Here is a 27528-nt window from a genome sequence, read left to right on the forward strand (position 1 = left end):
CTTCCTGCAGCTGACCAGACTGTGGTTAGTAGGGGACACTTCCTGCAGCACTTTGACTCTCAACAGGATAAGATCGCTTGTGCTTTACTACCTGCAGGTAAATCTACAGATTCCTATAAAGCAAAAGACCTGTATGGTACCTTCTATGTTCAGCTTTATGCAGACAGGGCTAGATACTGTGCATACAGGTTAAAGTAGGTGTTGTCTGTACAACATGTGATATCTGACTATTATATATGTATATGTTGCTTTATACTTGTTGAGTAGCCCAGGCCGCACTATAATACTACCGTGGCACTAAAATAATCAAGATAACTGGTGGTTACTTGCAAAGATGGAAAAGAATGTTTCAGAATAAATGTAGGTGGCTGTCGTTCGCAAAAGTGGCCCTGAATTTATAGAGGATTCTAAGATCTGTTTACATGTGCCAGATTTGTAGCAAAACTTTCAGCAACGTCCTATGCATTTGAATGGGATTGTTGAAATCCTGGCTGAAGAAATAGGGAGGGGAGGATTTGTAACATGGTTTTTAAGTGATAAACTCGGTTAGAAGGAGCAGCCCCTGCCTTGGGTGGGAAAAGTGTGCAAACATGTTGCCTGCTGTACATGTATCATCCCTGCAATCCCTTACCCGTTCCCCTCCTGGCTGGATGCCTAGGCTCTTGAAAATAACTTACTGGACCACAATGAGTTAACTTTCAGGAGGTCAGGACAAGTTTCTTTGTTGCATAGGCATTGTGTAGAAAGGACACTTGGCAGTACTTTACTCCTGTGATCGTGTGACTGTTAACTTCAGCAGCCTTTTATTCTGTACAAGCGACAAAGACTCACTCATTTCTATAGGTATGTATTTATCTGTCTTCCTTTATTTCTATGAAATTCCTAGAAAGAACACAGTACTGGTACAACTCATTCAGATAACAATATAACTTACATGTCTCCAAATCCCTGCATATACATGAATATGTTGCCTTCTTTGTAACCACCATGAAAGCTCCATTTCGGGGTCTCCTTGGTAACGGTGATATCCCTGCCAGCTTGGCTGTGAAGGAATTTAGTACACGTGCTCCACATATACCACAGTGAGGCGTGTTCCTGAAGCTTGCCCATTTTTTTTTTTTTTTCCCTCCATTTATTATTATTGTCTTGTTCCACAGGTGAACAAAAATGGTTGTGTCTAAGTCCTGGACAATGGTGAAGCACTTTGAAGGTGCACCAAAACTTGAGGATTTCAAACTAGTAGAACAAGAGCTGCCCCCGCTGCAGGATGGAGGTAAGGGAATCTCAATTCGTATATCTGTTCCTTTCTCATGCCATACTAAAACTGTATGCATATTACTACTAGAATAAAAAAAAACAAAAACACTTGCAGTATAAACCATGAGTCTTAAAGGGGTTGTCCCATCACAAGGATCCAATCTATACTGCTTGTTAATGTGAATGTAAGACTTTTCCTAAATACACTGCTTCAGCAAAACTGCTTTGTTTGTCCACTATATTACTTTATTCAATTCATTGTTGACACAGCCCTTGACTTATCTGGTCAAAAGTCAAGTGATGTAGCTGCCTGCTCTCAGGCAGGAGGGGCTAAGTGCACGGGAGAAAGCCTGTGTCTGTAGCTATTCCTGTGTCTACACCACGTGACCTAGCTTCCTGCTTTCAGATAAAGGAGGGGGGAAATGAGTGCTGGAGCTATTATATATTTTTAAAGCTTTTTTTTTAATTAATTTTTTAAACTATTTTATTAGTCTCTCCCCCCCCCCCCCCCCCATTGCCGTCTATGGGACTTTCTGTTTATTACTAATGCGGCTGGGGGGGAAGGAGGCCGCCAATACAGACCCGGCATCCGCTGTAATAGAGAGGCGGATGTCGGGGAGGGTTAGATGCCAGCACAGGTGCCGAGGCCTGCGACATCACTACGCTCCTGCCCTGCATGAAGCCAGCAGCGGCAGGAGCGATGCTGCTATTCCGGGGGGGGGGGGGGGGGCGGGCGGAATAGGAGCATCGCTCCTGCCGCTGCTGGCTTCATGCAGGGCAGGAGCGTAGCAATGTCGCAGGCACCTGTGCCGGCGTCTAACCCTCCCCGGCATCCGCCTTTCTATTACAGCGGATGCTGGGTCTATATTGGCATTGTGAAGGCTGGGGAACTGACTGGTCTCACCAATGCCTAGCTGCATCGGGAGCGCGCACGCAGGGCCAGCGGCATAGAAGTGACGTCATTTTGCCGCTGGCATTGCATATGTAACCCCGCCCACCAATGACGCAACAAAGCAGGAAGAAAGAAGATTTTACAGCAGCGAAGACTGGTGAGTATGCGACGTGGGAATACCCCTTTAAGATTTCCAGAATATGCGCTGATGTTTTGCCATCTACTGTATAATCTAGCTAATGCCATAGCTATACTGGAGTTATTATAATAGAAGTTACTTTTACTGAGGCCGGGGCCGCACGTTGCCGATATACAGCGTTTTGGAAAAAAACTCAGCATATTATACTACCTTCAAAGTGGATGGGATTCTGGCTGATCTCAGAAATAAATCTGAAGCAGCATGTCAATTATACTTACAGAAACACTGGTGGTTTCCATATAAGTATAATAGTGGCAAAGGGGTTGTCCAGGATAATAATAATGTATAAAAATATTAATTAGACCAGGGAGGTAAAAAAAGGAAACATACTTTCCTGTCCCCGTTGTCTCCCACTGTGGCCTGATCCTGCTGCTCTGTTATTTTCTTCCAGTGGACGTCCCCACAGCACATTTTAAAGGGACCCTGTCACCAATAAAATGCAGTACAATCTGCAGATATCTTATTATCAAGCAGGAGGGGCTGAGCACATTGATATAGTTTTATTGTAACTTTATTCAATATATAATTTGTTCTTTGCTATAAAGTCAATGAGGTAGTCTGATCTGTGACAGTCTCCCTTTTGTGTATACAAAGATAGCTGTCAAACATTTATAAGATCATGTAGAAAAAAAATGCCTTTGATACAAACAACCCTTTCCCCTACATGAAGAAATGGCAGGGATCAAAAAGAGATATATACATCTAAAGCAGAATAAAAAATACATAGCCATATGCAAACATAGATATCTATCAGTCTTACTATCAAGGCATCGGGCAGGTCTACTATTTAGCAAATAACTAAACCCTACTATAATCCTGTAAATCCCTGTCTCACAATGAACCACAAGCAACTTCACACCAGCCATTGTTAATGTACAAAAGCATGGAAATAATGAAAGCTGTTCAGGTATAATATAACAAGGTAAGCAAAAGCGTATCACACCACAAAATACATACCCAGAGCCATCTTATGGAAATATACAGTCCCAGCCACATCTAGAGGAAAACGCTTGCACCTGATACACGTTTCGAGACCACATAATGGTGGTTTACATGACTTGATGTCACTTCTGCCAGGATCTGTGAATAAAGGGATGAATTGCAGAAGGTTAAAGGGTTTTTTCAGGGACTGTGATACTGAGCTCTACTTCAGGCCAATGAAATAAATGAATGGGGCTACGTTGCAATACCAATCACAACCATTACACAACGTTTAGCCCTGTTCTTGGTAAGCAGTGAATAATGCTGCAGCAATCAATATCACAGTCCTAGAGAATCCCTTTAAGATTTAAGTGATCAATGCCACAGTTGATATCAGCTGTAACTTCTATATTCTAAATAGTGAAAGCAAAACTACCTGGATCAGAAGAAAGTCCACAAGATGGTGAACATAATAATTTGCTAAACTTTTTTTTTTTTTCCACACACTCCCTTTTCCTGCTTACCAAACACACTCGCATGCAGCAGAAAAAAAAAAGAGGGAGCGGAGACATTTGAGATCGCGTCAGATGCAAGTGTTCTCCTCTGCATGGGGCTGGGACTTGTTCCTATAGTATATTTCCATGTTTTTGTACATCAACATTTGCTGGTGCAAGGTTGTTTGTGGTTCATTGTGAGGCAGGGATTTACAGACTGACGCTGGGTTCACAGCAGCGTTCGGCACTCCGTATTAGGCTTCCGTCTTCTGCTGGCAGAAGATGCAAACCTGTCATGCTGAGTCCGGCTGTGAGCGCCGATGAGCGTTTTATGCTCTCTGCGGTGAAACTGTTTTTTTTTTTTTTTTTTTTTTTTTTTTTTAAACCGGACACAGAGTACTGCATGTCCAACTCTGTGTTAAAAAAAAAAACTGTTTCGCCGCGGAGAACATAAAATGCTCGCTCACGGCCGGACACTTTTCAAACCCTTTCAAATGAATGGGTTTGAAAGATGCCTGCAGGTTTCAGTCTCCTGCTCTGTTTTGTGCAGTAAACAAAAACCTGCAGAACGTAGTCCCGGGCACAGATGTGAACGAGCCCTTAGGGAGCCTTCACACGGAGTTTACGCTCCGTTCATTCTGACACGTAAATAGAGATGAGCGAACACTGTTCGGATCAGCCGTTCCGAACAGCACGCTCCCATAGAAATGAATGGAAGCACCTGGCACGTACACTTTGCCGGCGGCCGATCGCCGTGCCAGGTGCTTCCATTCATCCATCTTCATCATCTATAACTCCTATGTACACCTGATGAAGAAGCCGTTTGTTGGTTTCGAAACGCGTTGTGTGAAAAGGTTTTATTAAAGATTCATTGGCAAGATTTGGTTTGGTAAGCGCGGATTTCTTTCATTCCGTCTACATTGTTTGTGGAGTTTTGAATTGGTGCTGCATTTGCAATCTATACTAAGTCTGTCTCTTTAGATGGCATTATAGCTGCCATTATTGTACAGATTTGCATATGATTATATATTTTTTTTATGTGGTTATAGATATATATCTCTTTTTGATACTCAGCCATAAATCTTCTTTGTACTGGACATAGTTCCCTGCCATTTCCTCATGTAGGGGAGAGGGTTGTTTGTATCGTAGGCTTTTTTTTTCTACACTAGTTTTTGTACTTTTTCAGTTTTTTGATACAATGTATTTGTATGTGTTTTATATAATACAACTATGCTTTATTATTAATTGTATATTAAGGTGTTCCCATTTAGTTGGGTTTTTTTTGTGTGTCTATTTTGTAGGTGGGACTCCATTAGACATATTGACTAGAGGAAAAACTTTTTTTCTGTATGCTATTAAGTCAAGAAGATGATCCCATAAATACAAGGAAAATGTTTGTTCTCGTACCGTGTTAGCCAGTGGGTAGGAAATATAAAAAAAAAAAAAAAAAAAAAACTTGATAGTCTTCAGTAGTTACCTTTTTAATGGCTAACTAATAATGATGACGGAGTACAACGTTTCGGAACTCTAGGCTCCTTTCTCAAGTAAATTTAAAACCATTTCTGAAGGTTTCTCCAGTGTGATCCTGCTTCAGACACTGGAGAAGGGGCTAAATCTGTCACATGGTTTTATGTCATCTTACAGAAATCACTGACCTGAGAACTGATAAAAACCTGGAATGTTTACATTGATTGTACCAATTACTAATAACCCTCTCCCCCCCCCCCCACCCTTCCTCCTAGAATTCTATCCTTATGTGTCCTTTTGTACATAAACATGCATCCTTCAGAAATGGTTTTAAATTTACTTGAGAAAGGAGCCTAGAGTTCTGAAACATTGCAATCTGTCATCATTATTAGTTAGCCATTAAAAATGTATCAACTACTGAAGACTATCAAGTTTTTTGTTTTTTTTATATTTCCTATAAATACACAGAGATGAAATTTCAATAAATAAAATCTAAATTACGGTAAATATTTTCCCCGTAAGCAGGTCAATCTGCTCAGCTACTCCTGCCCAGCTATAATATACAGTTATAAAATATATATATATATATATATAAGCTGAACTGCATTTCAAGGTGACATGTTTTCTTCACCAAAACAGTTGTCCAATAAAAGAGTTAAATATGTGTGTGTGTGTGTGTGTGTGTGTATGTATATATATATATATATATATATATATATATATATATATATATATATATATATTTAATTTGACATTATATGCTTCCAATTTTATGTAATTTCAGAAATTCTGCTGGAATCCGTCTTTTTGAGCGTAGACCCATATATGAGGTAAGTAGGATTAATGTAGAGAGTAATAAAGGAAGCAATACTGCATTTAGTTCTTCAGCTAAAAAGTATATTTGACTTAGTAATTTCTAGGCTTCTTATTTCCCCATACATGTTGACCTCAGTTCTGGTTGGGAAGCTATAGAGGGGGCGCATACAAACCAGAGCAAGTTGTATTTTAAGGGTGGTGCCACACAGTGCTCTGAATGCAGAACTTTTATTATTTATTGTAGGGTTGTTCTAGCTGAATTACACCTTATGTGGTGTGACTAACAGGTCCCTCGCTATCTGACATCAGACTGTTACTCTGCTTAACTGTTGGCCTCGCTGGGTGTGATTTAGTGCAGTGATTGTATGACTCAATGAATCTGCTCTACACTTCTGTGACTAGTTAGGTAAATATCCATAGGCCAGTCTAAGGTTTTAAGAACAGAAATCTTAATTGTTAGAGTATTAGGATGTAAAAAACACCTGACAGGTTCCCTTTAATCCCAGGCTAATTCTTATATGGCTAGGTTTAGGGCTTCTGCACACGACCACATTTAGTTGCTTAAATTCTATCCGCATAAGGGCCATGTTTCCCAGACTGAACGTGGCCATGTGCATGGAGCTTGAATAGTGAAATGTGATGCAGTGAGCTCCCGAATGGCCCGATCACTGCTATACTAGACGCACGGCTTTATGCATGCTCATGCACAGAGAAATTAGTCACTGAGCAGGACCACCCCTTCTTAATGGGCATCAATATAAAAGTGGTTTTACTAAGCCCAAACTTGTTTGTGAGAGATCCCCATATGTCCTGAAAACTATACTATAAACTAGTAGTCAGGCAAAGCTTTGGAAATCACAAATGGGCACATTTTTAAGGCAACTATCCCTGTTCCACCAAAATAATGGGAAAGGAAACTACGTGTACCTTACATTAGGACAATTCTGCTAGTTGTAGTAAATGTACACCACTAGTATGTCTAAATATACATTGCAGGCAAAGGGAAAGTTGGGATAGAATTCAACAATATAAAAAGTAATTTCTATTATTCCCAGATTATTCTGTTAATTTTTTTGAAAAGCATGCGTTGATCTAAATGGAGCTATCTTTCAAAGGATAGAGCTAGAACAAATTCTTCTTTTTCACCAAGGAGGCCTTATTTGCATATAGGCTAAGAATTCCAGAATTCTTAGCGGGACATACATTTTATAGTAAGTCACTGTACTGTCTTTCCCTATTGAGATATAGTAACCTTTCTGTCCCATTATTGTATTTTGATAAATAAAACCATATAAGCATAACAGTGAAAAAGGTCGGATGTTCTAGGCTTGTATGATTTCCTAATCACTGTATGTATTGGCAATTTTCCCTTTGGCTTTAACTCTTTGTTTCCATCAAAAAATGACACTGCTTGAAAAAAGACACAACCAGAGATGTAGTGGTTGCCAAATGAGTTTGTTGCGTTAAAGTTTGTTTTGCAATTTCCACACTATACTTGGTGTAGCATGTCTGCTTCCTATTCATATGGCCTAAGCCATTGTTAACACTTCATTTTACAGCTGTATCACAACAAGAAACCTTCTTGAATGTCTACAACATTTGTTGAAATCCATACTTTAGCATTGTCTCAGGAATTGGTAGACTTGACCCTTACTAGTAAGCTGGAGTCCAGGAGTGTCTTGTATATTAAGCACCACCGTCCATACCTCAGCTAGGTCTCCGCAGAAGCTTCCAAAGTCACTTTTTGCAGACATGTGAGCACCATGAATACATGTGGACCCATTTCTTCTAATGGATAAATGCAGACCTGTGTTTTACATTGCTCTATTTTGGTCTGTTGAACACTGTTCCTGTGAAAACACAGCCTCATCTAACACACAATAAATTGGTTGTGTGTTAGATGAGGCTACTAACCTTATTTGTATTATCTGCTGCAGAGGAATACAGAGATTGGAGTTCACTTGGCTTATTTTATCAGAAGAACAAATAAATGGTATTCCTCATAAAACAATTCCAGCACATCTGTTCTTAGACCTTTCTACCGCTGCTCCCTTTTTTGAGTCAAACCCAGGAGTGGTTTGAAGAGAAGGGAGAAGTATAAGAACTTAATATATATTCTCCATTCCCTCTGTAGCCATTTTTGTCTTTGGCTCAAAAAACCACAGCAAAATCTACAACAAAAGCTGCGTTTCCCGCTGTGAGTACTCAGCCTAAGACTCAGACCCCACGTATCGCAGCAAAAAATTGTTGCAGGAAAAACTGCGGCAACAACACATTGCAGTTCTTCCCGCAGTGCTTTAGACAGATAGTTTGCAGAGATTTCCTCTGAGGACTTTCTGTTTCAATTATACCTATGGGGAAACCACTGGCATTTCCATAGCTATAATTAACATGCTGCGATTTCCAGTACCGCATCGGTTTTGGAAATCGCAGTGTGTCTGCAATGCTATTTTTACCACAGAGTGGACATGGGATTGGCTACAATCCCATCCACTTTGCCCTAACTGTAAAACGCCACAGCGTTTCCGCCACAGACAAATCGCAGCCTTTATGTCTCTTAGGGCCCCGGCCTAAGAGGAATAACAAAAGGAACTGCACATTTCAGAAATCTAAGAAAAGATGCTCTGGAATTGTTTCAAGAAGAATACGATTATTTAATAAACCAGACATTTAAAAAAATAAAAAATGACAAGTTCCCTTTAAATGGCAAAGAAATGGGCAACTTTGAAAAGGTAAATTATTTTGTGAATACTTGATATGCAAATAACCTAATTGTTTCATATCTAACAGGCCATATAGTAGCCGGCTTATGAAGGAAGGGGATGTAATGATAGGATCCCAAGTCGCCAGGTAATATATTCTTATTATATAATGTATACATAAAGGGATTTTCCAAGATAGTAATACTGATCAAATGTCCTAAGGATAGATAATCGATGTCAGATTAGTGGGGGTGCAAAACCCAGTACCCCTGCTGATCATGGCAACAAAGACAGTTTTGCTTTTACACAGTTTTAATAAATCTGCCACTATGAATTATACATTTCTATCTTTCTTAAAGGAAGTCTACCAGATCCCAGCATATCAACCCAGTTTGTGCTTGTTCTGGGGTCACCAGAATCCACTACAAAGCCCTTATTGTTCATAAGAGTTCAATTGCATATTGGCAAAAACAGCAATAGAGGCACAAGATTCTCAAGAAGAAAACTGGTTTGGATCAGCTGAATCTATCTCCAGGGCTGGATTGATGTGCTGGGTTCTAGTGACAGACTCTGTTAAACACATTATTATAATTTGTTTGTAGCACTGAAATAATCGTACATCATGTACAGTACATTACTGTTTTATATGTACCTTATTTCTTTTGCCCAACCGTAGGCATACAGGATTTTTTTTTTTCTAAACAGGTTAACTCAAAGATGCTTTAGCTGTGGTTACAAATGATGTAATGGTTCACTTGATGGGAGTCCCTTTATATATCATGCACTGATATATACACTCACCGGCCACTTTATTAGGTACACCATGCTAGTAACGGGTTGGACCCCCTTTTGCCTTCAGAACTGCCTCAATTCTTCGTGGCATACATTCAACCAGGTGCTGGAAGCATTCCTCAGAGATTTTGGTCCATATTGACATGATGGCATCACACAGTTGCCGCAGATTTGTCGGCTGCACATCCATGATGCGAATCTCCCGTTCCACCACATCCCAAAGATGCTCTATTGGATTGAGATCTGGTGACTGTGGAGGCCATTGGAGTACAGTGAACTCATTGTCATGTTCAAGAAACCAGTCTGAGATGATTCCAGCTTTATGACATGGCGCATTATCCTGCTGAAAGTAGCCATCAGATGTTGGGTACATTGTGGTCATAAAGGGATGGACATGGTCAGCAACAATACTCAGGTAGGCTTTGGCGTTGCAACGATGCTCAATTGGTACCAAGGGGCCCAAAGAGTGCCAAGAAAATATTCCCCACACCATGACACCACCACCACCAGCCTGAACCGTTGATACAAGGCAGGATGGATCCATGCTTTCATGTTGTTGACGCCAAATTCTGACCCTACCATCCGAATGTCGCAGCAGAAATCGAGACTCATCAGACCAGGCAACGTTTTTCCAATCTTCAATTGTCCAATTTCGATGAGCTTGTGCAAATTGTAGCCTCAGTTTCCTGTTCTTAGCTGAAAGGAGTGGCACCCGGTGTGGTCTTCTGCTGCTGTAGCCCATCTGCCTCAAAGTTCGACGTACTGTGCGTTCAGAGATGCTCTTCTGGCTACCTTGGTTGTAACGGGTGGCTATTTGAGTCACTGCTGCCTTTCTATCAGCTCGAACCAGTCTGGCCATTCTCCTCTGACCTCTGGCATCAACAACGCATTTCCGCCCACAGAACTGCCGCTCACTGGATGTTTTTTCTTTTTCGGACCATTCTCTGTAAACCCTAGAGATGGTTGTGCGTGAAAATCCCAGTAGATCAGCAGTTTCTGAAATACTCAGACCAGCCCTTCTGGCACCAACAACCATGCCACGTTCAAAGGCACTCAAATCACCTTTCTTCCCCATACTGATGCTCGGTTTGAACTGCAGGAGATTGTCTTGACCATGTCTACATGCCTAAATGCACTGAGTTGCCGCCATGTGATTGGCTGATTAGAAATTAATTGTTAACGAGCAGTTGGACAGGTGTACCTAATAAAGTGGCCGGTGAGTATATTATATATATTTTATTATACCCATTGATCGATGTCTTCCAGAGATGCAGGGCACCTATTCATGGTCCATGCTGAAGCTACTTGGCGCAATCACCTCTAGGGGTCTATATGCCAATTTGAACTAGGAGGGGGTTTTCATGATCGTGTCTGGATAAATGGACGTTACCATATATGATATAGCTGGAATGTGAGTGTCAAGGAAATGTGAGGAAATGCTTAGCTACTGAACAGTGGCAGAATAGTATACAGAAATAATGATCAGTGCTAGAATAATATACAGAAATACAGAATAGTATACAGAAATAGTGATCTGTAACAGAAATTATAATACAGATAACCCTGGCATATTATATCAATAGGACATGTTTTTTTTCCATAAAAATCATAGTTTCTTATTACACCAACACATAGTAATTTACAGCAAATATGTGCAGTATGTGTATAAACTCTGCCTAAAGCACCTAATGATGCGTCACAAAAATTAGAAAGCAGAAGTGTGATATTTTAAGAAATAACATGCACACAGTCCTATTGGAGCACAATGTGTGCGTTGTCTGTCGCAAGCATAGGAAGAGCATACAAACTCCCTCACTTTGAGCAGATTTGAACCTAGTACTGCAAGGCCATAGTGCCAGTGTGGGAATGTGAAGTCGCTAATAAATGTTTTTCTTTTGTTTTTTGTCTTGTCTAGGGTAATAGAAAGCAAAAATTCAGCATTTCCTGTTGGTGGTTATTATGTTGGAAATGCTGGCTGGAGAACACACTTTGTCTCTGATGGCAAAGGTCTACACCCACTGCTTCCTGAGTGGCCTGAATCTCTGCCCAGATCCCTGGCGCTTGGAACAGTAGGCATGCCAGGGTAAGGCTTCTTTATGGCAAGTACATATTGTGTACTCGGGGCAAGTTTGATGGATTTTGCAAACTTGCATCAGATCTGAAAAAAATGTCTTTAATCTTTTGTGTTTAGAATCCATTCCTATTTTTTGACTATAAAAGCATAAAAAAAACTGTGTGAACAGTGCCAATTTTGGAATCCATTTTTCCAATTTACAAATACACTATGTGATCAAAAGTATCCAGACACCTGGCTGAAAATGACTTACAAGTTCGTGGTGCCCTCCATCGGTAATGGAGGAGGCTTGCACCCCTTGTTGTTTTGCGTGGCACTATCACAGCACAGGCCTACATTGATGTTTTAAACACCTTCTTGCTTCCCACTGTTGAAGAACAATTTGGGGATGGCGATTGCATCTTTCAACACAATCGAGCACCTGTTCATACTGCACGGCCTGTGGCAGAGTGGTTACACGACAATAACATCTCTGTAATGGACTGGCCTGCACAGAGTCCTGACTTAAATCCTATAGAACACCTTTGGGATGCTTTGGAACGCCGACTTCGTGCCAGGCCTCACCGACCTACATCGATACCTCTCCTCAGTGCAGCACTCCGTGAAGAATGGGCTGCCATTCCCCAAGAAACCTTCCAGCACCTGATTGAACGTATGCCTGCGAGATTGGAAGCTGTCATCAAGGCTAAGGGTGGGCCAACACCATATTGAATTCCAGCATTACCGATGGAGGACGCCACGAACTTGTAAGTCATTTTCAGCCAGGTGTCTGGATACTTTTGATCACATAGTGTACATTACACTATCCATCTTGCACAAGTATACAGCCCTGTACTTTGCTTTGCTTGTCAGAAAGATTTCTTACAGTGTAAGGAAAAATTTTAGATGGCCATGTGGGCTAGCACAATTCATGTAACAGCGTTTCCTGGGCCAACTGTGGCTTGACTGAACCAAACTCGCTGTATCTTGGTGATCTCCCAGCATCGTAGATCAGTATGATGCGATGAGCTCTGTTTATCTAAGTCATGGAGATTAGAGATGAGCGAGTAGTATTCGATCGAATACCTCCCCGACATAGGTTTCTGTGTAAGCAGCCGAACACCAAGGGGTTAAGCGCATCGCATATGCTTGAGGCCGGGGCCCCACTTGGCGTAAACTGTGGTTTGCCCACAGCAGAAACACTGCTTAAAAACCGCGGCTTTTTACAGTCACAGCTCCACTTTCCGTTAAAATTTCCAAAAAGTTTCCAATCCATGCTAATCCACCTCACAGACCAGGAACATCACGTTCATTGGGTGGTCTACCTCTCAGTCCCATTCAAGGGAAAGGGGTTGAGCTGCAACACCAAGCTTCTATACAATATATTAACTGTGCTTGGTAAGTAATAAAAAGAATGCTGCAGTTCTTCAGACAGCTGATTGGTGGGGGTTCTAGGTGGACCATACCATGTCTGATACTGAAGAGCTATTCTAAGGTTGATGATCAGGATTCTGCAACACCCATTTAATGTTTTATTTTTTTTTTTATGCAGTGATGATATAGTTCTCTGCTGTAATACTACTAAGGGTGAACAAATTCTAATCGTAAGGTAGTGTTCTGGCCTTCATCGTATGGATTTCCAAAATTACAAACTGCTGTCAGGGAATACTTGTGTATGTAATTTTAAGGCAGCTGTAGAACAGGTTGGCGATCCTTGTATTGTCCTTACAAAACTTCTTCCATTCAACTAGATGAATGTCTTATATAAACCCAAACTGTGTTCTATAGCATGCAGTGAGTGCTATGAATGCACATCACCGTTATTCTCTATCTTATCAGTTTAACTGCATATTTCGGCTTTTTGGAAATCTGCAATCCTAAGAAAGAAGATGTGGTTCTTGTCAACTGTGCTGCTGGGGCAGTCGGGACAGTTGTGGGACAGATTGCCAAGTTAAAAGTAAGTAACTGTGTGCCAATATTATCTGTTTTTCAGTGAAAAATTCACAGTGAGCTTCAGTTGCATCTGTGATGAGGTTAACTCTAGAGATCAGCGAGTACTATTCGAAACTCCCGTTTCGAATAGCACGCACCCATAGAAATGAATGGAAACAGCCAGTACGCAGGGGGTTAAGCGGCCGGCCACCGGCAAAGTCTGCGTGCCGGCTGCTTCCAGTCGTTCCTATGGGTGCGTGCTATTCGAAACGGCCATTTCGAATACTACTCGCTCATCTCTAGACTTAACTCCAAACTGGCTGCTTTTCATCTGGTGGAATTCACAGGACTGGTTTGCTTGTACTACTTTTTCACAATGCAGTGGAACCTCAAGCCACAATATTAATTAGATCCAAGACCACCATTGTTAGTTGAAACCATTGTAATTTGAGACCATAACTTTATAGAAACCTAGCACTTGGTTCAAAAGACCCTAGAATGTCACCACAAAATATTAAAATGTGCTGAAAATAAATATACATAACCCGGGCTCCTGGAAACTGTAAATCTACTTTCAATGGTGGTGACGTGAACGTTTTCAGGCTCAGTACAAGTGTCATATTAACAAGTTAACTTGGCTATTACATTTATATAACAATACTATACTATAATAATAAATATATAACAAGACACAAAAGACTGACCCCACAATCACAGGCTTCAAGAAGGCCCTGAAGACTCACCTATTCAGGAAGGCCTACAACCTCAAATAACACTATCACCACACCACCATCTGTACAGTCCCCCCCCCCCCCCCCCTCTCCTGTCTCTACCCCCTTCCCTCATAGATTGTAAGCCCTCGCGGGCAGGGCCCTCTACCCCACTGTGCCAGTCGGTCATTGTTAGTATTATATCTACCTGTATATTGTGTACTGTATGTAACCCTCAAATGTAAAGCACCATGGAATTAATGGTGCTATATAAATAAACAATAATAATAAAAATAATAATAATAATACTGCAGTTCTCTACAAAAAACATACCTGCAAACATAATGCATTAAAGCTTAGTGGAATCAACTCACACTACCCAGGGATGGTGAGCTGAATGCAGGATGGGTGTGTTTAGTGATGATGTAGCAGTGCTGAGTTATAGAAGAAAACTCCTCCTGTGCTCCAAGATCCTCATTTGAATAAGGAATTAAAGTGCACTTTCTCCGCATCCCTAGGCTCTGAAACTAAAAGGAGTTGTCCAGGCAAAGCTCTTAAGTTTAAATCTTCTGTGGGAAGTGGGGAAAAAGAGGAAAAAAAAAACAAAAAAACATGCTCACCTGTCCCGTTTCTTTCTTGTCATCCCGCACCTCCCAGTATGTCTGCTCTCCGGGGTCTGCTGAGGCTGCTGATTGGCCTCGGCAGTCACATGATGCAAACCTCAGTGAGAGGGTCTGTGATGCCACAGAGTGTGACATTCAGTCCCCTGTGCTGACTGGCCTCAGTGGTCACATGACCGCTACCGGAGCAGATGAACCAGGAGGCGGGAGAGAACTCAGAGCAATGGGACTGGTGAGTATGCTTTTTTATTTTTTTTATTTTTTTTTTCCACTACCCTGAGCTTATTTAAACTTTTAAGTGTTGTCCATTTTTTGCCTGGAGAATCCCTTTTAAGAAAGGTTCGTTTTTTATTCTGCTAACAGTATCTACTGCACTATGGGGGTGGTTTAAAGTAGCTGGGGGCAATGATAGACTCCCTTTAAACCTCTCCCATAGTGCTTTAGATACTGTCAGCATATTAAAAATGATGCCTTTTTTATGTTTCAGAGCTCCAGGGATGTGTAGAAAAAGCACTTTTATTCTTTTTTTCATATGAGGATCTTGGAGCACAGGGGGAGTTTTCTTCTATTACCGAGCACTGCTGCATCATCACTAAACCATCCCTGGGCAGTATCAGTTGATCCTTCCACTAAGCTAAATGCAGGATGGGTGTGTTTAGTGATGATGCAGCAGTGCTCAGTAATAGAAGAAATTTCCCCCTGTGCTCCATGATTCTCATTTGAATAAAGAATAAACGTGCTTATCTCCACATCTCTGGGGCTCTGAAACTTATAGGTATGGTTTTTATTCTGCTAACAGAATCTAGAGCACTATGGGAGTGGTTTAAAAGATCTGGGAGAAGTGATAGACTCCCTTTAAAGATTTTCTCTAACCATTTTAGTGGTGACAGTCTTTTGTCCTGATCAGTTGTCAATGGGTAATATCCATAGCAGTTTTGTAAATTGCATCATGTCATTTATAGCTATAGAAATACTGGTGTTTTCCGTGTAGGCAGAATATTTTGGCTGGGGCTCGCCACATAAGGACCTTTAGCCCTATATGGATTTCTAATTTCGAGAAAACAGACTTTCTTTCATGTAATATATACTTCATATTTCTCTTTAGGGTTGTAAAGTAGTCGGATCTGCCGGTTCAGATGACAAAATACAATATTTAAAAGAAATTGGTTTTGATGAAGCTTTTAACTACAAGACAGTGAGCTCTTTGGAAGAAGCTCTGAAGAAGGCGTCTCCAGAAGGCTATGACTGCTATTTCGAGAATGTATGTTACAAGCTATGTGAACATATTTATATTTGTGTGTGTAATATACATGTTTATGCTGAGAGCTCAAATGAGTCACGTTCAAATGGTGATTTGTGGAGTCTTACAGAGCTACAGTGATGGAAGTCTATGGGCCCACTGTATAGCATGAATTCCCTTTAATTTCATAAGGAAGGATATAGAGGCTTTTCCTTGGATTATTTTTGATGGTGTATTAGTATACATCTTCCAGGGAAGAATACCTCTGTAATATACTGCTGCAGGCAGTGCCTACTTTTCCCTGCCAATAAGACAACTTTACACAAGCATTTTGAATATTTTGTCTCAGTAACAGTATATTTAATTTATAAAATTATGAGTTTGTCAGTTACTGCAAACTCCAGGTTTTTCCATTCATTTTTGTGGGCCTGTTCACATGATTGTGAATTACACGGTCCTGGTTGCGGGTCGCAAAATATGGAACCGGTCCTATTCCTGTCCGATTTTGCAGAAAGCACGGCTGGTGCATGGGTAGCACACGGATGAATGAAAAGCATGGCTGGCAGTAAGCACATGGTCATGTGCAACCAGACTTAGACTGTATCCTTATGACACTTGGTTCATATGCAGGCTGCATTTCCCAGACTGACCACAGCTGACCCCCACATGGACTGTATCTGAACAGTCACTAACATCGCCATACAATTAAAGAATGAAGAATGGACCTCCCCGTATCAAAACCTTTCTGCAATGAGGATCATAATATGACGGGTCACATGAAAGTTTTAGTTTTGAGAGGGAATTTCAGATCAAAGAGAGAACGACGCATTCATGAGTGCAAATTTATGACCCTGCTTCAAACACTGGAGAGTGGATTAAATTTGTCACACAGTTTTATGTCATTTTACAGAAACCTGTGAACTGTAAGTGTTTACATTGTCTCTACCAATTACTAACACCCCCCCCCCCCCTTCCTCCTGGAATTCTAACCCTATGTGCCCTTTTGTATATATATATGCATCCTTCAGAAATGTTTTAAATTTACTTGATAAAGGAGCCTAGAGTTCCGAAACGTCGTAAAGCTGTCATCATTATTAGTTAGCCATTAAAAAGGTATCAACTACTGAAGACTATCAAGTTTTTTTTTTATGTATCTGAACAGGCATTGTGTGACACTACTCTCTGGTTGAACACAATGTGGATTTGGTTGGTCTGCATGTTTGAATACCAGTGAACAGTGACACCTTGTGGATGAATTGGAATATCTATGTTTAAACTAGAATATTAAAAAACAAACTTACAATATAGCAAATAGGGAAGCTTAGAAAGTGGTGGATATTTATACATAAATGTGAATGAAAGTATAAAAAAAATTAATTTGTACTTTACTCTGTAGGTTGGAGGGAAGTTTGGCGATGCTGCTTTACAGCAAATGAAGGATTTTGGAAGAATTTCTGTGTGTGGGGCTATATCAATGTATAATGATGCAGAGCGTCCATCAGGTACACTTCTATAGAAAATAATCAATTTAATTATTAAGGACTGGGTTACAGAGCTGAATTTGAAGGGGCATCCCAATTATATAACAGCTCCCATAGGAATTAATAGAGTTGCATTATTTATTATCCATTCTATGCTACATATAGCCATTAGTAAATCACATCTATTAGTAAAGTACATCTAGTAAAGCAGGAAAGTGTTGCATGAATTCATCATTGCTATTCAGCAGTTACATGCCTTGCAAAAGTATTCATACCCCTTGAATTTTTTCACATTTCGCACAAAGAATATTCATGTGTTAAAATGGCCCAGTCAACGTCCAGACCTAAATCCCATTGAGCATCTGTGGTAAGACATGAAAATTGCAATTCACAGATGCTCTCCATCCATTTTGGTTGAGCTTGAGCTGTTTGCACGTCACATATTTTGAATAAAACTTTGGATACAGTATATCATTTTGTTTCCACTTCACAATTATCTGTGCCGATTTAAACAATTTCCATCCACATGCTGCATTAAAAAATCTGCAGTGCAAAGTTTCTTATGCTGCAGGTTTTAAGCCAACAACATGTCAATTCGCTGCAGGTTTTACCAACTGATTTTATCCTTCGCAATGCAAATGTCCATCCTCACCCCCCCCCCCTTCTCTCTAGCTATCCTATATGTCCTTCCCTACCTACTTAGCCCAACCCCCGACCCATATTATATAGTTGCCCTCCACGCTTCTTCCTGTGAGAAGGCCCCTCCTCCTGTACTGTGTGCGCGCTCCTTCCCCAACGACAAATCGCCTTACTGCGCATACGTAGACACACAGAGTAGAGGTGACTTGGTGGCAGCAGTGCACGCACACTGCTAGGAGAAGAGGAAAAGACCCTGGTTCCCACCAGTACAGGAGGAGGAGCCGTCTCGCAGGAAGAAGCCATGGTTTGGTAAGTATGAGTGGAGTGGATAGGGGGAGTAGTAGTGATGATTTGCTTCCGGAAATGGGGAAACGGATAGTCAGAAAATGTCCCTTTGGCAGTCACATGACTGCCCCAGGGATACGGGTAACTGTACATTATTAATAATAATTATTCTTTATTATTATTTAGAAATTAGGAGGAGGGAGGGTGCTTATATTAATATAGGATAACTATTAGATATAGGTTAACAGTGATACACAGTACATAAATGTTGCATTTTCATTTATGCTCTATGGTTCACATAGGTGTATATATACATTGCATACATAGTTACACATGTGTTTTCTAATCACACACAAACACAATCACTTTTTCCTCCAGATACATTATTTGGAATTTCTAGCAGGCAACCTTGACAAAGAAAAGGCCGAGAGCCATAAGTGGAGGACATGAGTGCACCCTGGATTATACCTCCCATTTTCTGGCTCCTTGTTGCATGTTGTGATCAGCCACAGAGTGTCTTGTGCCATGGAATCTGTAACCAGATTGACCAGGACATAGATTCTTTTTTTACTATTGTATACATTCACATACAGCAAGGGTGGAAACTGCAAACTGCAGTTTGGTATCCACTAGAGATGAGCGAACAGCGTTTGATCGAGTACATGTTCGATCGGATATCAGGCCGTTCGAGATGTTTGATTTCAGAACACCATGCGGCAAACTCACTAAAAATTTGATTCCCCTCCCACCTTCCCTGGCCCTTTTTTTTGCACCAATAATTGTGCAGGGGAGTTGGGACAGGAACTACGACAACTGAGGCATTGAAAAAAAATCGGAAAAATAATTGGCTGGCTAATTCAGGTGACCTTCAATTTATACGAACAGTGGATTTAATATCCGGTTCATATGAGACTGTGAACTATGTGATTGTGAGACAGGGACAGATCTACAGGCAGGGTTAGCTAGGGATTACCTTTATTTAGGTGGGAATGTCACTCACCCAGCTCTTTGGGGCTCTATCTGGTCGGGATCCCTGTCAGCTTGCGATATGCGCAAGCTGACTTTTTCCCATAGGAATGCATTGACCAGCGTTGATTGGCCGAATGCCATACAGAGTACAGCATTAGGCCAATCAACGCTGGTTCTGCCGGAGGCTTGTCTGTGAGGAGGTGGAGTCTAAGATCAGACCAGAATGGAGACTGCTGTGGACTGATCTTTGACTCCGCCTCCTCCGGCAGAACCAGCGTTGATTGGCCGAATGCTGTACTCTTTATGGCATTTGGCCAATCAACGCTGGTCAGTGCATTCCTATGCCGAGATGTAGCAGAGCTGAGTGTGCAGCAGGGTTCAGCGCATCTCTGATGCAGCAGAGCTGAGTGTGCAGCAGGGTTCACATCTCCGGTGTAGCAGTGCTGGCTGTGCGCTCAGCTCAGCTGCATCTCCAGTGTAGACGAGCTGAATGCACGGCCAGCACTGCTACATCTCGGCATAGGAATGCATTGACCAGTGTTGATTGGCCGAATGTCATACAGAGTACAGCATTCAGCCAATCAACGCTGGTTCTGCCGTAGAAGGCGGAGTCTAAGATCGTTCCACAGCAGTCTCCATTCTGGTCCAAGCTGCCAGCTCTCCCAACTAGCAAAAACGAGCCTGCGGCAAATCAACGCTGGTTCTGCAGCAGGTTCGTCCTTGCTAGTCAGGAGAGCTGGCAGCTTGCTGTTAAGAGGGAGCTTACTTTTTCGGAGGCTCATCTGTGAGGAGGCGGAGTCTAAGATCGGAACACAATGGAGAATGCTGTGGTCCGATTTTAGACTCCACCTCCTCACAGACGAGCCTCCGGCAGAACCAGCGTTGATTGGCCGAATGTTGTACTCTGTATGGCATTCGGGCCAAACAACGCTGGTCAATGCATTCCTATGAGAAAAAGTCAACTCGCGCATATTGCAAGCTGACAGGGATCCCGACATAATACAGTGACTTGGGCATGTTAGATGCCCCCAGACATGCTTCCTCTGCTGTCCCAGTTGCATTCCAGGGTGTTGGCATAATTTCCTGGGGTGTCATAGTGGACTTGGTGACCCTCCTGAGTCGAATAGTGGTTCCCCCTTAAGGAGTATTTTTTCCTCATAGACTATAATGGGGTTCAATGTTCGATTGAACAGTTGAGTATTGAGCGGCTACTCGAATCGAACTTCGAACATTTCACTGTTTGCTCATCTCTAGTATCTACATAATAATGGTGTCCAAGGAGTGGTCATAGCCAAAGTGAGTTGGCTACATGGGGCTCATACAGATATAAAAGTCAGTGCCCCATTAACCCCTTCCCGACATCCGCCGTAATAGTACGGCGCTACCGGGAAACTGTGTGCGCACCATGCCCTGCGGGTGTCAGCCGTATCTTACGGCTGACAATGCCCCGTAACACCCGCAGTCGGAAACGGGTCTGATCGCGGGTGTTAACCCCTGATATGCCGGTGGTCGACATGACTGCCACATCTCCGGGGTTTCGTTTCAAAATGGTGCCGATCGGCACTCCCCGCGCCGGTTTCGGGGGGTGCCGGTGTTCATAGGGGGCAGCCGGGGTCTGATCTGTGACCCGGGTCTGCCCCATCACTTACCCCCTTCACGCACCTGGTTGATCCTGCCTAAAAAGGAAGCTGTCAGCCTGTGCGTCTACACAGGCTGACAGCTTCCTGAAGCAGTGATCAGCCGATCACTGCTTCAATCCCCCATGGGGACAGAAAAAAAAAAAAGTTAGAAAAAAGTAAAAATAAAAAAAGTTTAAATAAGTTTAAAATAAATTTATAAATAAATAAAGCCCCAAAAATCCCTTTTTCCCCATATAAAATGTTTTATTATGTAAAATAAAGAAAAAGAGAAACATTACATATTTTGTATCACCGCGTCCGTAATAACCTGAACAATAAAATTAAAATATTACTTAACCCGAACGGCGTAGAAACCCCCCCCCCCCGTAGAAAACCGCACAAAATAATGATTATTCACCACCTTTCCCTTACAAAATGTTCAATAAAAAGTAATCAAATGGTCAGATGAAAACCAAAATGGTACCAATAAAAAGCAGAGGTCTTCCCGCAAAAAATAAGCCCTCAACCAGCTCTGTCTAGTGAAAAATAAAAATGTTATGCCTTTCAGAAGATGGCGATGCAAAAATAATTGATTTTTTTTCCCTAAATTGAATTTTATTCTGCACAAATAGCAACGCATTAAAAAATCATATAAATGAGGTATCGCCGTAACCGTACCGACCCACAGAATAAAGGTAACATGTTACTTATGCTGTATGCTGCACAGGAAAAAAAATAAATTCTAAAAAGCAATGCTAGAATTGATGTTTCCTTTTACATCCCACCCAGAAAGAGTTAATAAAATGTAGTCAATAAGTTACAGGCCCCAAAATGGTGGCATTGAGAAGTACATCTAATACCGCAAACAACAAGCCCTAATATTGCCAGAAGATAAAAATAAAAATCTAGCTTGTACAATGTGAAGACAAAAACCCTAAACGTCGCCAAATCATTAGGACATAAGTGGCTGCGACTAGAAGGAAATGTGTAAGCTTTTGCGAGCATTTTCAGGGGACACCCCATATTTAGAGCTTATGAGAGAGAAAACACCAGCGCTGATCCCTAGAATGCTCCTCTTCCCCGTCCGCGTCATAGGAGCTGGTGGGAAAATAGAATGGGATTTGGTGTACCCAATTTACTCTGCACAGCTTACATATTCACTTCGGGGTTACTAATGCGCACTACATCACTTGATTCTTTGAGGGGTGCGGTTTTCAAAATGGGGTCACTTTCTAGAGGTTTCCACTGTTTTGACACCTCAAGGGCTTTGTAAATGGTACCTGAAACTGATCACAGCCAAATCTGCCCTCTAAAAGCTCCATGGCGCGCCTTCCCTTCTACGTCTCGCTGTGCGTCCATATATTAGTTTACACCCACAAGTGGGGTACTATGGTAGTCGGGAGAACTCGCATAACAAATTGTGGGATTCATTTTCTCCTTTAACCCCTTGTGAATGTGCAAATTCTAGGGCTAAACGAAAATATAAGTAAAATAAAATCAAATTTGAAAATTTCACCTCCGTTTTGTCATAATTCCTGTTAAGCACTTATAGGGTTAAAATACTAGGTATATGTTGTTTTGGCTTATTTAAGGGGTGCAGTTTTGAAAATGGGGTGATTTATGGGGGGCTTTAATACAAGGGTCTTTCAAAACCCCTTCATAATTGGATTAGTCCCTTAAAAATGGGTTTTGGAAATTTCTTAAAAATTTAGAATATTGTTGTTTCACTTGTAAATCTTATAATGTCCGTAAAAAATAAAAGGGTGACTAAAGTTTGATGCCGACATAAAGCCGAGATCTGGGGCATGAGATTTATGATATAATTTTGGCGGTCTGACTATCTGTATGCAATGCACATCATTTCAAACTTTATAAAATGCATATTTTTCTAAATTTCCACCAAATTTAAAATTTTTTCATAATTAAACACAAAACATATCTACCAAAATTTACCACTAACATGAAGTACAATGTGTAACGAAAAAACAATCTCAAAATCACTTTGGTAAGTTAAAGCGTTCCAAAGTTATTGCCACATATAGTGACACGTCAGTTTTGAAAAATCGAGCTTGGGCAGGAAGTCAAAAAGTGCCATCGGCGGGAAGGGGTTAAAGGTGTTGTGATTTATTTTCATGATATATCTATGTGTTTGTTTTGTTAATTTGCATCTCCTTTATAGGTCCGTATATACAACCTCTCATTCTTTTTAAACAACTCCGTATGGAAGGCTTCCTTGTGACTCGCTGGGCAGACAGATATGCAGAAGGACAAAAACAACTATTACAATGGGTTTTAGAGGTAATTTTATGCTTTATAGATGGCAATTGAAATAAATAGAAAAAAAAAAACTTGCATGGAAATTTAGTTAGTCCATAATGTGTTCTCTGACTTTATATAGTATTCTTTGTTAAAATCTAGTTTCTACGTTTGCCCAATTTTCTATCCCATGAGATATCATCCACAGGAATAGCCTGGCATTTAGTCTTGTGACATCATATTGGAGTCATACAGGAAGGTCACTTTTTCCCCCACCTTGCATCTGATCTAGTAGAGAGCTACTGTTAGAGTTAAGTCCTCAATCTTTGTATTTTGGCAGCCATCTTGTACTCTTTCACATATAAACTGTATAAGTATGTATTTTTCTGCTTAAGTCAAGGAGGCCCTTTGTTAGACTTTAAGGAATGTGATAATGAACGTTAATGCATAGGTTGCTAATCATTATCTCTCAAGGGCCTCATTTTGAGAAGATGCAGCTGACTTTGTATATCTCTTATCTCCTTTACATGATGTATGGACACATAACCAACAAAAGTATTAATCTTATGGTATCTGGGCACTCTGTCATATTTTATGGTATATGAAGGTCACTTAGAGTGTGTATAGACACAGAGTCTATGAAGCATGTCATCTTATCTCTTTTGCCATGATATATACATATAGACAGTCTGGGATGTTAGCTCACACATAAGTATTTTGAATCCTTCTTTGTTTCATGGGAAAGTCCATCCCAGTGTGGAAAGCTATAATGAGATGCAGATTATAATGAGCCTCAGCCAATAGCCATGTGCCAGGCTTGTCTTATATCTCTATAACCAATCATGATTGTACTGATTAGAATAGCCAAGCCAGCTCTTTGTCTGTAATGTATTTAAACTACCTTTTTCTTATAATAAAATCAGAACTCACTTGATACACTATCAGCTGCGTGTGTGTGTGTGTGGCTTCTCCAGGCCCAATGGGTGGTAGCCCATCTAGGCCTGTTAATTATTTAATTTGGAACTCTGCAACATACTCTTATGAGGACCCTTTAATGTCCCCAACACTACTATTAAGTACTACCTCTTGCTCTGGCAGATCTGATCTAACTATGTGATACATGGTTGGCCTTTCAGTTGAATAACCAAAATGGACTGGATGCTGCAGGAATATCCATAGTCAAGAGTAACTGTTCATGGGGCAACTCGGTGGCTCAGTGGTTAGCGCTGTAGCCTTGCAGCCCTGGAGTCCTGGGTTCAAATCCTGCCAGGAACAACATCTGCAAGGAGTTTGTATGTTCTCCCCCTGTTTGCGTGGATTTCCTCCCATTTTACAAAAACATACTGATAGGGGGGAAAAAAATGTACATTGTGATCCCTATATGGGGCTCACAATCTACATAAAAAACAAAAAAATTAAAAAATAATAATGAACTGTTCATGTCATAAAACTGTAACTGACCATTGGGGGTTTCTAAAGACGGAACACAGTGATCACCTGCTGGCTTCAACTGCTAAAGTTGGTAAAAACATTTTAAGACTAAAGCCCCATGTTGCAGAAATGCAGTTTTTTTTTTTGTTTGTTTTTTTTTGTTTTTGCAGATTTTTCTGCGTTTTTTTTTGTTTTTTTTTTGAGCTAAAGCCAGGATTGAGCAGAAGTTAGAAGTATAAGTGTTTCCTATACAGTCCTATGAAAAAGTTTGGGCACCCCTATTAATCTTAATCATTTTTAATTCTAAATATTTTGGTGTATACAACAGCCATTTCAGTTTGATATATCTAATAACTGATGGACACAGTAATATTTCAGGATTGAAATGAGGTTTATTGTACTAACAGAAAATGTGCAATATGCATTAAACCAAAATTTGACCGGTGCAAAAGTATGGGCACCTCAACAGAAAAGTGACATTAATATTTTTAGTAGATCCTCCTTTTGCCTCTAGTCGCTTCCTGTAGCTTTTAATCAGTTCCTGGATGAAGGTATTTTGGACAATTCCTCTTTACAAAACAATTCAAGTGCAGTTAAGTTTGATGGTCGCCGAGCATGGACAGCCCGCTCTCAAATGATCTGAAAACAAAGTGTTCAGGGGAAGGATACAAAAAGTTGTCTCAGAGATTTAACCTGTCAGTTTCCACTGTGAGGAACATAGTAAGGAAATGGAAGACCACAGGGACAGTTCTTGTTAACCCCAGAAGTGGCAGGCCAAGAAAAATATCAGAAAGGCAGAGAAGAGGAATGGTGAGAACAGTCAAGGACAATCCACAGACCACCTCCATAGAGCTGCAGCACCATCTTGCTGCAGATGTGTCACTGTGCATCGGTCAACAATACAGCGCACTTTGCACAAGGAGAAGCTGTATGGGAGAGTGATGAGAAAGAAGCCGTCTCTGCAAGCACGCCACAAACAGAGTCGCCTGAGGTATGCAAAAGCACATTTGGACAAGCCAGCTTCATTTTGGAAGAAGGTCCTGTGGACTGATGAAACAAAGATTGAGTTGTTTGGTCATACAAAAAGGTGTTATGCATGGCGTCCAAAAAAAACAGCATTCCAAGAAAAACACTTGCTAGTCACTGTAAAACTTGGTGGAGGTTCCATCATGCTTTGGGGCTGTGTGGCCAATGCCCGCACCGGGAATGTTGTTAAAGTTGAGAGTCGCATGGATTCCACTCAGTATCAGCAGATTCTTGAGAATAATGTTCAAGAATCAGTGACGAAGTTGCAGTTACGCCGGGGATGGATATTTCAGCAAGACAATGATCCAAAACACTACTCCAAATCGACTCAGGCATTCATGCAGAGGAACAATTACAATGATCTGGAATGGCCATCCCAGACCTGAATATCATTGAACATCTGTGGGATGATTTGAAGCGGGCTGTCCATGCTTGGCGACCATCAAACTTAACTGAAATTGAATTGTTTTGTAAAGAGGAATGGTCCAAAATACCTTCATCCAGGATCCAGGAACTGATTAAAAGCTGCAGGAAGCGACTAGAGGTTGTTATCTTTGCAAAAGTATTAATGTCACACTTCTGTTGAGGTGCCCATATTTTTGCACCGGTCAAATTTTGGTTTAATGCATATTGCACATTTTCTGTTAGTACAATAAACCTCATTTCAATCCTGAAATATTACTGTGTCCATCAGTTATTAGATATATCAAACTGAAATGGCTGTTGCAAACACCAAAATATTTAGAACTAAAAATGATTAAGATTAATAGGGGTGCCCAAACTTTTTCATAGGACTGTATATTTTCCATTCCTTTTGTAGCCATTCTTGGCTTTGGCTCAAAAACCTGCTGCAAAATCTGCAACTAAAAAAGCTGCATTTCCGCAACGTGGGGCCTCAGCCTAAGAGTAAGGTCCTACAATGTGGAAACGCAGCATTTTTAGTTGCAGATTTTCGGCTGTTTTTTTTTTTTTTTTTGAGCCAAAGTCAGGAGTGGATTAAACAGAAGGGAAATGTCTGTACTTCCTTTAGGGCTAGTTCACATGTAAAAACCTCCTGGCTTATTTTGTTCCTGAAAAAAAAACGCTTCCTAATTAGGAAGCGGTTTTTTGACCTTGAGGCGTTTTCTGGAGCAATTTTTGGTAAAAACTGGCCAAGCGGTTTTCCCCTCCCCTAAAGTGAATGGACTGAAAAAAAAATAAAATAAATGCTAGGTGTTTTCGGTCGCGTTTTTTTGCAAAAACCCCCCAAAAACCGCTAGGTGTTTTTCGCCTCTCATTCACTTCTATTGCTTTCCTCAGGCGGAAGCCGCCTCATTGCCTCCGTGTGAACTAGCGCTTATATTTTCCATTCCTCTTTTGACTTCGGCTCAAGAACCACAGCAAAATTTGCAACAAAAAATGCTGTGTTTCTGCAATGTGGGACTACATCTAGAATTTTATAGGGTTTTATCTTTCCCCATAAAACTGTGTTAAATTGTTGAATGTTGATCGGTGATTGTTCATTGATATAGACTGACATAGATACATTTCTTTCTTTTAGGGTAAGGTGAAATATCATGAACACATCACCAAAGGTTTTGAGAATATGCCAGCCGGATTCATTGGAATGCTCAATGGAGAGAACACGGGGAAAGCAATTATTCAAGTCTAAATCTGTCCATGTATACATGACTGTAATAGAATTACATGACCTCTGTTAAGCATGAATAAACATGGTCAAAATTTAG

At 40.9% G+C, this 27528-nt stretch overlaps 1 protein-coding gene across 1 annotated transcript; it reads left to right on the forward strand.

Moving 5' to 3' along the window:
- LOC142210855 (prostaglandin reductase 1-like) lies at positions 1-27528 on the forward strand. Its single transcript, XM_075280321.1, has 10 exons — positions 1-97; positions 1158-1273; positions 6015-6060; positions 8837-8896; positions 11456-11623; positions 13433-13550; positions 15961-16116; positions 17492-17597; positions 23268-23386; positions 27342-27528. The coding sequence occupies exons 2-10, from the start codon at positions 1168-1170 to the stop codon at positions 27450-27452; spliced, it is 990 nt and encodes a 329-aa protein (XP_075136422.1). The 5' UTR covers positions 1-97; positions 1158-1167; the 3' UTR covers positions 27453-27528.

The sequence above is a fragment of the Leptodactylus fuscus genome, chromosome 1, assembly GCF_031893055.1.
Source record: "Leptodactylus fuscus isolate aLepFus1 chromosome 1, aLepFus1.hap2, whole genome shotgun sequence".
Taxonomy (NCBI): Eukaryota; Metazoa; Chordata; class Amphibia; order Anura; family Leptodactylidae; genus Leptodactylus; species Leptodactylus fuscus.